Source organism: Vulpes lagopus, chromosome 8 (assembly GCF_018345385.1).
Source record: "Vulpes lagopus strain Blue_001 chromosome 8, ASM1834538v1, whole genome shotgun sequence".
Taxonomy (NCBI): domain Eukaryota; kingdom Metazoa; phylum Chordata; class Mammalia; order Carnivora; family Canidae; genus Vulpes; species Vulpes lagopus.
Window position 1 is genome coordinate 45,731,978 of NC_054831.1, and position 12,988 is coordinate 45,744,965.

Consider the following 12,988-nt stretch of genomic DNA (forward strand, 5'->3'; position numbering starts at 1 on the left):
ACATTTTCATTTTCTTAAGCAGTAATATTTTTGCTTTGATATTTATGCAGATAGAGCGATCTACTTTTTTCAAGATTAAAGGTGGCCATGAAGATTCCCTATATTCTTAGATAATTTCAAAAGTCTTTGAACTGCACATGACTAAGGAGAAGGGAAGCATCATTAGTTGGCCTCATACCTGAAGATCGCAAGGGATTTTTGAAATGTGGGATTTGTAGCTCCCTCCGAACTACCCCCTAGTGTCAGTCAGTGCAGCCTTTTTAGGCTGGTGGGTGAGCTCAGAGCTGCTTGTGGTTCAGCGCTGCGCCCAGAGCGGGTCACCGTTTGACAAGTTCTATTTTAAGTCGCGCCTGCGAGTGCAGGTGTCAGCCCCTTTCATGGCTGTAGAAAAAGACCCATTACATTCCATCTGTGTCCTTCCCCGACAAGGCAGGATCTTGCTCCACGGCCGGCGCGTCTGTTTCTGCTTTGCCAGCCCCTTCTTACTTGGGGAATTGGGGGCTTGGGGGTGCGTGTGCGGAGGGGGGCGGGGCGGGCGGCCGCACGGCCAGGAGGGCCACGAGGGGCGGAAAGAGGTCGTCTGCCACTCCCTACCTTCCAAGGCTTGTGGCACTGGCCGTGGCAGCTGCCGGGCGCAATGATGAAGACGAAGGCGATGAACCTCCTCCGAGCAAAAGGATATTGAGGGAAGCAGGAGGAGGCGGCGAAGGCAAGCCACGCTCCCTGCGTCCTTCCCCACAGGGGGAGTCCACCCTCGAGGGGGAAAGCGCGAGGAGCCGCTGCGCGCCCCGCCTCTACCAGCCCGCCCCAGGGCCTGGCAGCGGTCCCCTGCACCTGCTCACCTGTCTCTCCGTTCTGGGTGGTTGGGGGAGGGACGGGGTGGAGGGCAGGGCAGAAGAGGGGGTGCGGCGGGGCTCCGCCCCCGGCGGCTGTGCGCAGGCGCGGCGGCCGCTACCGCAGGCAGGGGGCGGCAACATGGCGGAGTGAGCGGCGGCGTCGGGGCTTCACAACAACAGGGGCGCCCGTGGCGGCGGCGGCGGCAGCGTCAGGAGCGTCGGCCGCAGCCCGAGCTCCAGCACCCGCCAGCGTCGTGGCCAGAGCTCGCGCCCCAGGGCTTTTCGGAGCGTCGGCCGCACCTCCGCGGGGGGCGGGCCGGGCCGGACGGACCGGGAGGGGGAGAGCGAGGCGGCGGCGGCGGCACCGGCACCGGCACCGGCACCGGCACCGGCACCGGCACCGCCACAGCTGCTGGGCGGGCACTGCCGCGAGCCGGGCGGGCAGCGGTTTGCGGCGCAGCCACCGCCGGGAATAAGCCTGGGAATAACCCGCCGCCTCTGCGGGGGAGGGCGCCGGAGCGGGCCGGGCTGACGCGCAGGCGGGAGCGGGCCCGGCGCCGCGGCGCTGGTGGATGCTCGGGCTCCGAGGCGACGGCCGGGGGGCGGGGGCCGAGGCAGGTGTAACGGAACCGGCGGAGGCAGCGCCTCTGCTCTTGCCTTCTCCCCAGAAGGGGGTCACATGGCGAGCGAGAAGCCGGGCCCGGGCCCGGGGCTCGAGCCGCAGCCCGTGGGGCTCATAGCCGTCGGGGCCGGGGGCGGCGGCGGGGGCGGCGGCGGGGGCGGGGGCGGCGGGGCCGGCGGGGGCGGCGGGATGGGCGAGCTGAGGGGGGCGTCCGGCTCCGGCTCCGGCTCCGGCTCGGTGGTGCTGCCCGCGGGGATGATTAACCCTTCGGTGCCGATCCGCAACATCCGGATGAAATTCGCAGTGTTGATTGGACTCATACAGGTCGGAGAGGTCAGCAACAGGGACATCGTGGAGACGGTGCTCAACCTGGTAAGGGAAGAGGCGTGCTCCCCGTCTGCCCCCGGCCCCCGGCCCCCGGCCCCCATCGCCGTGCTCCCCAGCCTCTCGCTCCCACGCACCCGCGCCCGCGCCCGCGCCCGCGCCCCCACCCCGGGGTCGCCCTCGCCGCGCGGCCCCGGGAGCACCGAGCGTCCGGCGGGTAGTGCCTGCCCAGCGGGTGACCTGCCTGCGCGCAGCCGTCGCCGCGCCACCTCCCTGCGCCTCTCGGGTCCTCTCCTGCCACCTGAGCGCAGCGCCCAACTTAACACCCTTATTCTCACTTCTCCCGGCTGGGAGTAGAAATCATTCCTTGCCCTGCAGGTCTTGGGTCGGCGTGAGAGTTTCGTTAGGGGGAAGAGGAGGCCTCCTTCTCTCTGGGGGTTCTTTCTTGTACACTCTTAATTGTCTGTGGTGTCGCTCTCCGAGGATGGAAGCCTTGCCCCTGGAGCCTAAATTCCCCCGTGCTACTGAAATGGGAGAAGCGCATTAGCTCTAACTTGAGCAGCTGGGGTGTGATGTTTTTGCATGAGAAAAATGATGCAGTTTTGCATCTGCCTTTAAATATATCCAGAGGGCCGTGATGGAGAGTGTTGTGGCTCCATCCCCATCCCCATCCCCATCCCCATCCCACCCCCACCCCGCCCCCCACCCCCTCGCCCCGTCTCCTCTTAGGCAGGCTTCTTCCCTTGTAATATTGCCCTGAATATGCTGACCTCCTAGTCTTTTTGTTGTTGTTGGCTTTTTGTTTTTTGTGCACCCGAGATGTGAGGGCACCGAATCATACAGGTTGGTTTTCTACGTTGCCTTCTGAGAGCCTGGCATGTGGATAAAGGCTGGAGGGAAGGTGTTAAACGCAGCCGTAGGTTTGGGTTTCTTTCATGAGAAGAAAGAGTTACTGCAGAACTGTGTATGACTTAATGTTTTGCGCTATATACAGAGAGGCTGAGGAGTGTTCAAGATGTCAGGGGAAGGAATGAGAAGAAATAGAGGAGAATCATAAACTGCGGATAATTAAGAGTAGTTCATTTTTAGTGTTTTGCAAATGCAGTTTTTTGCTGCAGCAAAGATTTTAAAACAGTTTCCTCTGCAATATCTAGTCTTTGACATACTGTTAAGGCAGGGTTTTGGAAGACCAGGCTTAAATCAAGACCAGTCTATTGATTGTTGTATTTGGTGTGGAGTCACAGAAATATAAAAAAATATGCTTACAGGGAGATTTTATAATAGTCTGATTTTTCAGCCAAGCAATTATTTTTATTTGATTTACTGGAAAACTGAAAGAAAGCTGCAGCTACAGCAGTGGTGTCCTGAGATATGGATTAATGTCTATGGCTTATTATGAACCTCTTAAATTCACAGAAAAGTTAAAGCTGGGTTTTTTTTTTCTTTTTTTGCTAGTACCTCAAGTCAGAGATAGGAGAATGTGTCTTTGCTTTGTTATATTTATTACTATTTAAATAGAATACACCTCTTTCTAACTCTGTGTACTCTTAAAATAAATCACTATAAAAGTCATTGCAAGTTTGGGGAAATGTCACCTCAATATAACCTAATTCTTTTCAAAACAATACCAGAAATAGTGTTTCTTGATAGTTTTGATTTTAACCAGCAGCAAGTAGAAGGTCAGTACTTGCCTTTTCTTAAAATAAACAAGATGAAATATCAAAATACAGTAGTATGTTAGCAGGTACTGTATTTCTGTAAATTCGAAAGAACACATTTAAAGTTTTCCAGCTTTCGCCTAACCAATACCATTTTTACTTTAGATGATGTGATATTAGGTTATTTTAATACGTATTTGTATGCTTACTTAGCATACAAATACATTTTAACACGATAAGAGGCAATAGAGCTCTCCCAAGCTGGAAACTGATTTGAATGTGTAACCAGTTTGGACTCTGCAGCACTACTGATGTATGCCAGATCAGTCCTAACAGATGGGGTTCTATAGATATACAGTAGGTTAAGAAAGGAAGCGAAATACTTCTTTTGATATAGAAAAGAAATTTAACTCTCCCTCAGTGCAATGAAAATCTGGCGTGAAGTCTCAGTATGCAAACATTATGTTAGAGACTAACTTTACTGTTAAGCTTAATTAGAGTAATCAGAAATAAGGTAATACTGAAAGGTTACATCCCAAATCCACATAAAACCTTGTAACTGCATTGATTTTGGAATAAAAAAGGTTAGGTTTAAAATATCTTTGTACGTATTTAAAGAATGCAATAGGTCTTTAAATGGAAAGTTTTGGAGAAAAGAATATATGACAAAAGGAGCTATTTACTGTTAGGTTAATTATATTGATTTCGGAATACAAATTGATCACTTGAAGGGTAATATTTCTTGAACCGTAGGTTTAGAGATTTATCTTTCTAATATACTCATGATAGAAATGTTATGTGAAAATTTAAGCTGATGCTGAAATATTTGGAAATCCTAGGCATTTAAAAAATAATTATCAAAACTTAATTCTATTTACTTAAAAGATAAATCAGTACAATCCATTTAGGGAACTCAGTGACTGGCTAGAATTTGGAAGCCTCTAATATTATCTCTAAAATGAGTTTTCTTTTTTTTTTTTTTACAATTTTCAATCTTAATTTAAAACATTAAATTTAAAAAGTAGGTGGAAATAGTGAACGGAGGGGGAGAGAAGAGAAGGGAGAGGAACTAATGAAACTTGAAAACAAAACAGTTTCTACGTTAAACAGTCTCAGTCACCTTTGCCAAATATTTTTCTGTTTTTCTTGTACGTTCTTTATCTCTGTATGAGAATACTAATACTTGGTTTTCAGGTGCTATTTCTCTCTAACCTTGCCCAAAGAATTAAAAGTTTTGCTGAGTAAAGTTTAAGCATGCAGTGAAATATAGGACTCTACACAGCCATGGCTGTAATTTTTCTGCTTTTTGTTTGCCAAAGGTAGAGCTATTTATTTCCATTACTCAGGTGGATTGTGAACTTGTGGAAGAATCATCAATGCAATGATAAATAGAATGAATAATTTCTATTGTAGATGGATATATCTTTGTATAATGATACTTTTAACTTGAAGCATTAAAATATAGCACTTACTATAGCAACAGGAAGATGAGTAAATTAATTTGTAAATAGTGTTACAATGAGAGTATACTGTCAAGAATTTTGCAGTGTAGCTGTGAGAGAAGCTGATCATCAACAAACTTTGGCTTTAGGAAGAATTTTTTTTTTAAAGATTTTATTTATTAATTCATGAGAGACAGAGAGAGGCAGAGACATAGGAAGAGGGAGGAGAAACAGGCTCCATGCAGAGAGCCTGATGTGGGACTCGATTCCCGAACTCTGGGATCACACCCTGAGCCAAAGACAGATGCTCAACCTCTGAGCCACCCAGGCATCCTTTTAGGAAGAATTATTTAATGAGGTGGTATAAGAGAGACTAACTGTAGATAAGGCATTTGGTTGCCTGTTTCAGTTAGAAAATAGGCATACTGCTTAATCCAGTGCTTCCTTTGTAAACGCCCTTAACATATGTTTATATAAGATTTTTCTGTCCTTAAAGTAAATGCTATGTAAGTATCATGTGTTGTTTGTTTATAACATAAAAGTTTCTTTTTATCAAAGATTTTAATGTAAATATAGTTTTAGAAAAGATAAAACAGAGGACAGATATTTACTTAATGGAAGAATTCACACCAGGTTTGAATAGCTGTCTTGGGTAGTATAATTCTATAGCATTTAATTTGTAAATTTTTATTTGCAAATTACAGTGCAATGTCAGTTATCTTTACTTGTAGAAAATATTTCCTCTGATCATTTCATTTTTTAACGTGTGAATGGCATATTGTATTGAAAGCAATACAAGATGCTTTTCCTGGGATTTGTGAGCAAATTTCCTCTACTGCCGGGCATATGGGTTATAGTATTTTTGTTAAAATGGAATTTATAAGTGATTCTCTCATACTTGAATGTGACAGTAACTTTTCTTAGAGTTTTTCATTTGTAGCTTGATAATCAGAATCATTTTCACTTTAAAGATACTTAGAATTTCGCAAACAAAAGGTATGTTTTGCATCTGAACTAAATTTATTTTAAAAACAGGCAGTTGCATCAGGAAAGTCCTTAATATTAACAGAACCGCATTTACTTATATTTAAAGATGATTTTCTGCATTTTAACTTATGTTGTCATGTAAGTCTTTCATATTAACTTGAATTATATTTTATTTTTGCTGTTGGATATTGAAAGTTAAATTAAGAATGAATTTGTAAACTTTGGAAGTTGCACTATCTAGATTTCTGAGGTTTTCCACAGAAAGATTAATTTAGTCATGTAATGACACTAAAGCAGTCTTGATGAGCACTGAGAAATGTATAGAATTGTTGAATCATTATATTGAACACCTGAAACTAATGTGACACTGTTACGTTAATATACTTGAATAAAAAAAGACAGTAAGGAGCAAATATTCTATAGCCAGGTTATGAACAAGGTATATTAACTCTGAGTATTTCATATACTGCTAGTCAGTTTTTGGCAAATACTGTGCTGTTAAATAAATGTATCTTAAGGTTCTCTCTTTGCCATGCTTTCTGTAAACACAGTGTGGTCCTAACAGATTCAGTCCCCATTTTGGATCACTGATGTACTACTGTATCATAAAATTCAGCCATCTACATTTTGACTGTTTATTTTAAATATTTTGCATCAGTCTCATAGGTTTCTAATTTCTTGCTTGTACTTTTCATATTTTGTGCATTGTCAGCTTACAGGTATCTTTTCAAAAGTTGGTGTTTTGCCATTTAATTTTTACGAAAGATCTACATTACTACCTATTTTTGTTAGCCAAAAGAAATCTGAAGAAGATTTTTGCTTTTACAGAAAAAGCCATTACTGTAGCTGTAATAGGTCTTTTGTAAAAGCGAAATAGCATATTGCCAACTTCTGGAGAGTGGGAGATACCCTTTGCTTTATGCCATTTTGGCTTATGAAAAGTTTCATAGGAACACTCTACTTTTGATTAGTGGGAAAACCAGTATCTCCTAATAAAAAGACACACCTATCACTCTCCAGTATTGTTATTTATTTATTTATATGTCCAGTATTGTTATCTATCTATCTATCTATCTATCTATCTATCTATTTATTTATTATTTATATGTGTTGCCCCTCCTATGCTGTGAACCCCATGAGGGCAAGAGGCTATTTTATGCATACATACAGTCCCTGACTTAACCGAATTCAGCTTATGATTTTTTGACTTTACAGTGGTGCAAAAGTAATACACACTTATTAAAAACCATACTTAGAATTTTGATCTTTTCCTGGGCTAGTGATACACAGTATGATTCTCTCTTGTGATGCTAGGCAGCAAGTCATATCTCCCAGTTAGCCCACTGGATCATGATGTTGAACAACTGATACGCTGACAGCCATTCTGTACCTATACAGCTATTCTGTTTTTCTGTACTTTCAGTACAGTATTCAATAAATTGCAGGAGATAGTCAACATTTTATTATAAAATAGGCTTTGAGTTAGATGACTTACCCAATTGTAGGTTAATATAAGCATTCTCAGCATTTTTAAGATGGGCTAGGCCAAGCAATGATGTTCGGAATTTAGATGTTTAATGCATTTTTGACTTTTGATGTTTTCAACTTAAAATGGGTTTATTAGGATCTAATATCAGAATTTGAGGATTCATATTCATTTTTTATGTTTTTGGCTCTTGGGTAAGTTAAATGAATTTTGAGTAGGCATGACCCTATTATTAGGAAGTAGAGGACCAGTTTCTGAAATTATGATCAACAGTAAGGTCCAGACCCAAGATCCTGAAATAAATGAGACTCATTTAATGTATTGTCTAGTTCTATGACTAGAAAAGCGTGTTGAGAATATGTATGCATTATATAGGCCTTACTACACATACAAATGTTATTTTAAACTGGAATATTAGGAGAAGTAAGACTCTGATAAGACTTTTCCTTACAATAATCCTATGTGTATGTCAAATATATAAGCACATGACAAAGATTATGTTATTATTAGCAAGGAATGCATATGGTGCTTTGAGTAGAAATTAAAAAGTGTTCCAATATGTCATATTACCAGGAGTAGTGGACATCTCTTGTTTTTGTCTGTCTAGCATACATATTTCCCTTTTTGGTAAAGATATTGCAGTTGCCTTTGAGGAACCACTTATCCACCACTTTTGGTTCAGCTGTTTAGGTGGGTTGGACATATTTACCCAGGCATGGCTAGAATCACTATGATTGGTGCAGGGATGAACATTTTAACTCAAAAGGAGTCACAGGGTCAGTCATAGGACTTGTGCTGAAACTCTATAGGGGATGCTGAACTGGTAGATTCATCCTATAGCTATATTGAAGTGCCTATATTAGAATTTGACTAAGTATGAAGAGAGAGAGAAATATTATATACATATATATATATATATATATATTTAAGATTTATTTATTTTACAGACTGTGAGCGTGAGCATTTGCATGAAGAGGGGTAGGGACAGAGGGAGAAAGAGAACCTGGAGCAGACTTCCTGTTGAGCGTAGAGCCCAATGCTGGGCTCAAAGCTGGACTTGATCCCATGATCTCCCAAGGTCATGACCTGAGGTGAAATCACAAGTTATGGATGCTTAACTGACTGAGCCAAGAGAGACAGAAATAACATTCTTGAGCCCCTGGAGTTCCCTGTAATTATCTTCTAACCATTAAATTCTCTCTTTTAAAATTTATTGTTATTTTAGCTTAAAGTCATTTTAAATTGGAACTTTGTCACTTGTAAATGGAAAGAATCCTTACTAGCATAGACTTTAGGAAATGGATGTTGTAAGTAACAGACCTTAAACATTGAAATGGAGTATAAGGCAATGAGGACTTTGCTTTCCCCCAGAAGTTACTTTTAAGGAATTACAGAACACCTGTTTTAAATTGTCACCTGTGTTATCTTTGCCTATGGAATTACTGAGGTGGTAACTTTAGTGATATTGTAGTGTTTTGGCCACTTTTTGTGGCCTTCATTGATAATGTTTCATAAGAGGGCAACTAGCTTTGGTACAGGCGGGTGTCCTTGAAAGCAGAGAGAGAAAATACTGTCTTGCCAAGTAAGAGTGGCCTTTTCTGCATAGCAGAGAATCAGAGTATCAAGAACTTTGAAGGTTGAAAAGGCTTTTTTTTTTTTTTTAACCCCATGCTAAACTTGGTAAGAGGAAAGGCAAGAGGTTAAATTAGAGTCACATAAAATTCTGTTTTATAAGCTTCTCTCAAGCACCTCATGCATTTTTTTTTTAAATTTTTATTTATTTATGATAGTCACACACACACACAGAGAGAGAGGCAGAGACATAGGCAGAAGGAGAAGCAGGCTCCATGCACCTGGAGCCCGACATGGGATTCAGTCCCGGGTCTCCAGGATCGCGCCCTGGGCCAAAGGCAGGCGCCAAACCGCTGCGCCACCCAGGGATCCCCACCTCATGCATTATACTCTCAGCTTCCTGACCAAAGTAACAATCCAGTTACTAAAGAGCTTTAAAAGAGAGCGCTTCCAGGGAATGAGTAACAGTATAGCCTGTGCCTCCTCACCCAGGTTATTGTTTCAAATTGCTTCAAGGAAAATCACTAAGCTGAGGGTGAAGGGAATGACTGCCATGAAAGTCTATTGTTGGGAGACTGAATATTGTTAGGAAATTTTTAGAAGTTGGAAACCTTTTTTTTTTGGTTTTTTTTTTGGTATATTTTTTATTGGAGTTTGATTTGCCAACATATAGTATAACACCCAGTGCTCATCCCATCAAGTGCCCCCCTCAGTGCCTGTCACCTAGTCACCCCATCCCCCTGCCCACATCCCCTTCCTACCCCTTGTTTGTTTCCCAGAGTTAAGAGTCTCTCATGGTCTGTCACCGTCTCTGATTTTTCCCACTCATTTTCTCTCCTTTCTCCTATAATCCCTTTCACTATTTTTTATATTCCCCGTATGAGTGAAACCATATAATGTTTGCCCTTCTCCGATTGACTTACTTCACTCTGCATAATACCCTCCAGTTCCATCCATGTTGAAGCAAATGATGGTTATTCATCCTTTCTGATGGCTGAGTAATATTCCATTGTATACATAAACCACATCTTCTTTATCCATTCATCTTTCAGTGGACACTGAGGCTCCTTCCACAATGTAGCTATGGTAGACATTGCTGCTGTAAACATTGGGGTGCAGGTGTCCCAGCGTTTCACTGCATCTGTATCTTTGTGGTAAATCCCCAGCAGTGCAATTGCTGGGTCGTAGGGCAGGTCTATTTTTAACTCTTTGAGGAACCTCCACACAGTTTTCCAGAGTGGCTGTACCAGTTCACATTCCCACCAACAGTGCAGGAGGGTTCCCCTTTCTCCACATCCTCTCCAACATTTGTGGTTTCCTGCCTTGTTAATTTTCCCCATTCCCACTGGTGTGAGGTGGTATCTCATTGTGGTTTTGATTTGTATTTCCCTGATGGCAAGTGATGCGGAGCATTTTCTCATGTGCTTGTTGGCCATGTGTATGTCCTCTTTGGTGAAATTTCTTTTCATGTCTTTTGCCCATTTCATGATTGGATTGTTTGTTTCTTTGTTGTTGAGTTTAATAAGTTCTTTATACATCTTGGATACCAGCACTTTATCTGATATGTCATTTGCAAATATCTTCTCCCACTCTGTAGGTTGTCTTGTAGTTTTTGTTGACTCTTTCTTTTGCTGTGCAGAAGCTTTTTATCTTGATTAAGTTCCAATAGTTCATTTTTGCTTTTGTTTCCCTTGCCTTCATAGATGTATCTTGCAAGAAGTTGCTGTGGCCAAGTTCAAAAAGGGTGTTGCCTGTGTTCTCCTCTAGGATTTTGATGGATTCTTGTTTCACATTTAGATCTTTCCACCATTTTGAGTTTATCTTTGTGTCTGGTGTAAGAGAATGGTCTAGTTTCATTCTTCTGCACATGACAGAATTTTCCCAGCACCGTTTATTGAGGAGACTATCTTTTTTCCAGTGGACAGTCTTTCCTGCTTTGTCAAATATTAGTTGACCATAGAGTTGAGGGCACATTTCTGGGTTCTCTATTCTGTTCCATTGATCTATGTGTCTGTTTTTGTGCTAGTACCACACTGTCTTGATGATTACAGCTTTGTAGTATAACTTGAAATCCAGCATTGTGATGCCCCTGGCTCTGCTCTGGTTTTCTTTTTTCAATATTCCCCTGACTATTCAGGGAAAAGATTGGTAAACTGTACCTTGACAAGATTCTGGCTTTGATGCTAATTCAACCAGTTGACTGAAGTTAATTGATCAAAAGGTTATTATGATTTTAGGAAAACTACTTCTTTAAGTGACTGTAAGTCTGGTAAATGAAGACTTGTGTTCTTTTCCTTCTAAGGCAGTTCTAAGCTTAGGTAGGAGGAAGTAGGCTGCTAAAGCAGTGTAGCTGCTGGACAGAAAATAAGGCCATAAGGGTAGATGGACAAATGAGGTCTTCTCATCTAGGAGAAATGAATACATCTGAACTGGCTGAACAAGGAACTTCATTGCTGGGATAAGAAATTCTTGCTACTCTAACCGGTAGTGTATGTTCTGTGCTTCAAATTAAGGACCATGGTTTACCTTTGCCACTCTTCTAAGTAGGAATTATTATTTTTGTTCTTTTATCATCCTATGTTAAGTATCAGGGAGATAAATTTGTTATATAGCTATATGTTGTCAGATAATGACATACCACCAAAAAGAACGCACATTTGGATCTGATCAATTCATAGCACAAAGATTTTATTTATTAGACTTGTAGCTTGATGCAGTAACTTGAGTTGTCTTTGTCTATTCCTTACCTCCTCCTCACCCTGCATCCCCTTAAAGTGATGAGTACCTTTTTTTTTAAATTGTGGCTAAGGTAGTAACATTGTTAAACATGGGTATTAAAAATTATGTATATAAGAAGGAAGTGACTGTATAAGGTGTAAGGGGCTAGAATATTACAGTTTTCTATTGGTTTTGGCTGCATAACATCCATTCTTTCTGCTGCTTAACAGTTCTAGATTTTTTAACACTCCTTTGAGGAGTCATCCCTTCTTGACTCTGTTTATGTGGTTTGGAGTTTCCCTGGATTCCTTTCAGCTTTCCTGAATCAGAAACAGAATCTGGACCTGGCTCATCAGTAACAACTTTTGGTTAAAAATGTAGCTGCACATCTGAGTAGCTTGGTAACTTCTTTCATTTGTCAGAGGAAGAGAAGGATACCATTGGAGTGGATATGACGTTTAGAATATAAGTCAAATATAGACTGGCAGTCTGTTACCATGAAGCAGAGTGTACTTGAGAATGGACCTATCACAGAGGCACTTAGAACCAAGAGAGATTACGGATGACATCTTTGAAACCATTCGGGCTCAACATATCTCCAGACTTTTCAATGTATTAATAAGCAAATATATTTCCTGTTTTATTTTTTAAGCTACTTTGAGTTGGGTTTCTATCCATTGCACCCCAGTGATTCCTGACCAGTATTCTAAATTAAATTAAAAAAAACAAAACAAAACAAAACCCTTAGGTGTTAGGTATTACAGGACAAGTCGTAAGAAAAATATTAACTTGCCAATGGAATTGCTCTATTTCAAGAAGAAATATATATTGCTAACTAATACAGAAATTTATTTTCACCAACAACATAATAGTGATACACAATGGAAAACAAATGATAAAGAGAAAATTACCATTGTTTCCTAGGCATGCTAATTTTTTTTTTTTTTTTTTTTTTAGATTTTTTAATAGAAAACGTGTGTGCATAGGTGGGCATGAGCTGGAGGAGGGGCAGAGGGAGAGGGAGAAGCAGAGTCCTTGCTAAGTAGGGAGTCTGATGATGGGGTCGAGGGCAGGGGCTCGATCCCAGGATCCTGAAATCATGACCTTGGCTGAAAGCAGATGCTTAACCTACAGAGTCAACCCAGGGGCCCCACTAAAGTAATCTTGAATGATGTTGTAGGGCATGTAAAATGTTAACAGCTGTTCTGAATGACATTTTAACATATGTCTTAAGAGATTTCAAGAGATTCTTGTTATTAATCCTTAGTTCTTTAGACTAAGGAAGAATTACCTGTGGACAAGTATGAGCAATAAATGTAATTTTATGACATTAAGAAATTGGC

At 41.7% G+C, this 12,988-nt stretch overlaps 1 protein-coding gene across 8 annotated transcripts in view; it reads left to right on the forward strand.

Annotated features, from left to right (window-relative positions):
• Positions 1–1,370: 1,370 nt before the first annotated feature.
• The window catches only part of NBEA (neurobeachin), a 664,605-nt gene continuing 652,987 nt past the window's right edge, over positions 1,371–12,988 (forward strand). For all 8 annotated transcript variants that reach the window (XM_041767622.1, XM_041767623.1, XM_041767626.1 and 5 more), the window contains exon 1: positions 1,371–1,830. In XM_041767622.1, coding sequence (XP_041623556.1) covers positions 1,516–1,830 — 315 coding nt within the window. In that variant the 5' untranslated portion in view covers positions 1,371–1,515. The remainder of the gene's footprint in view (positions 1,831–12,988) is intronic.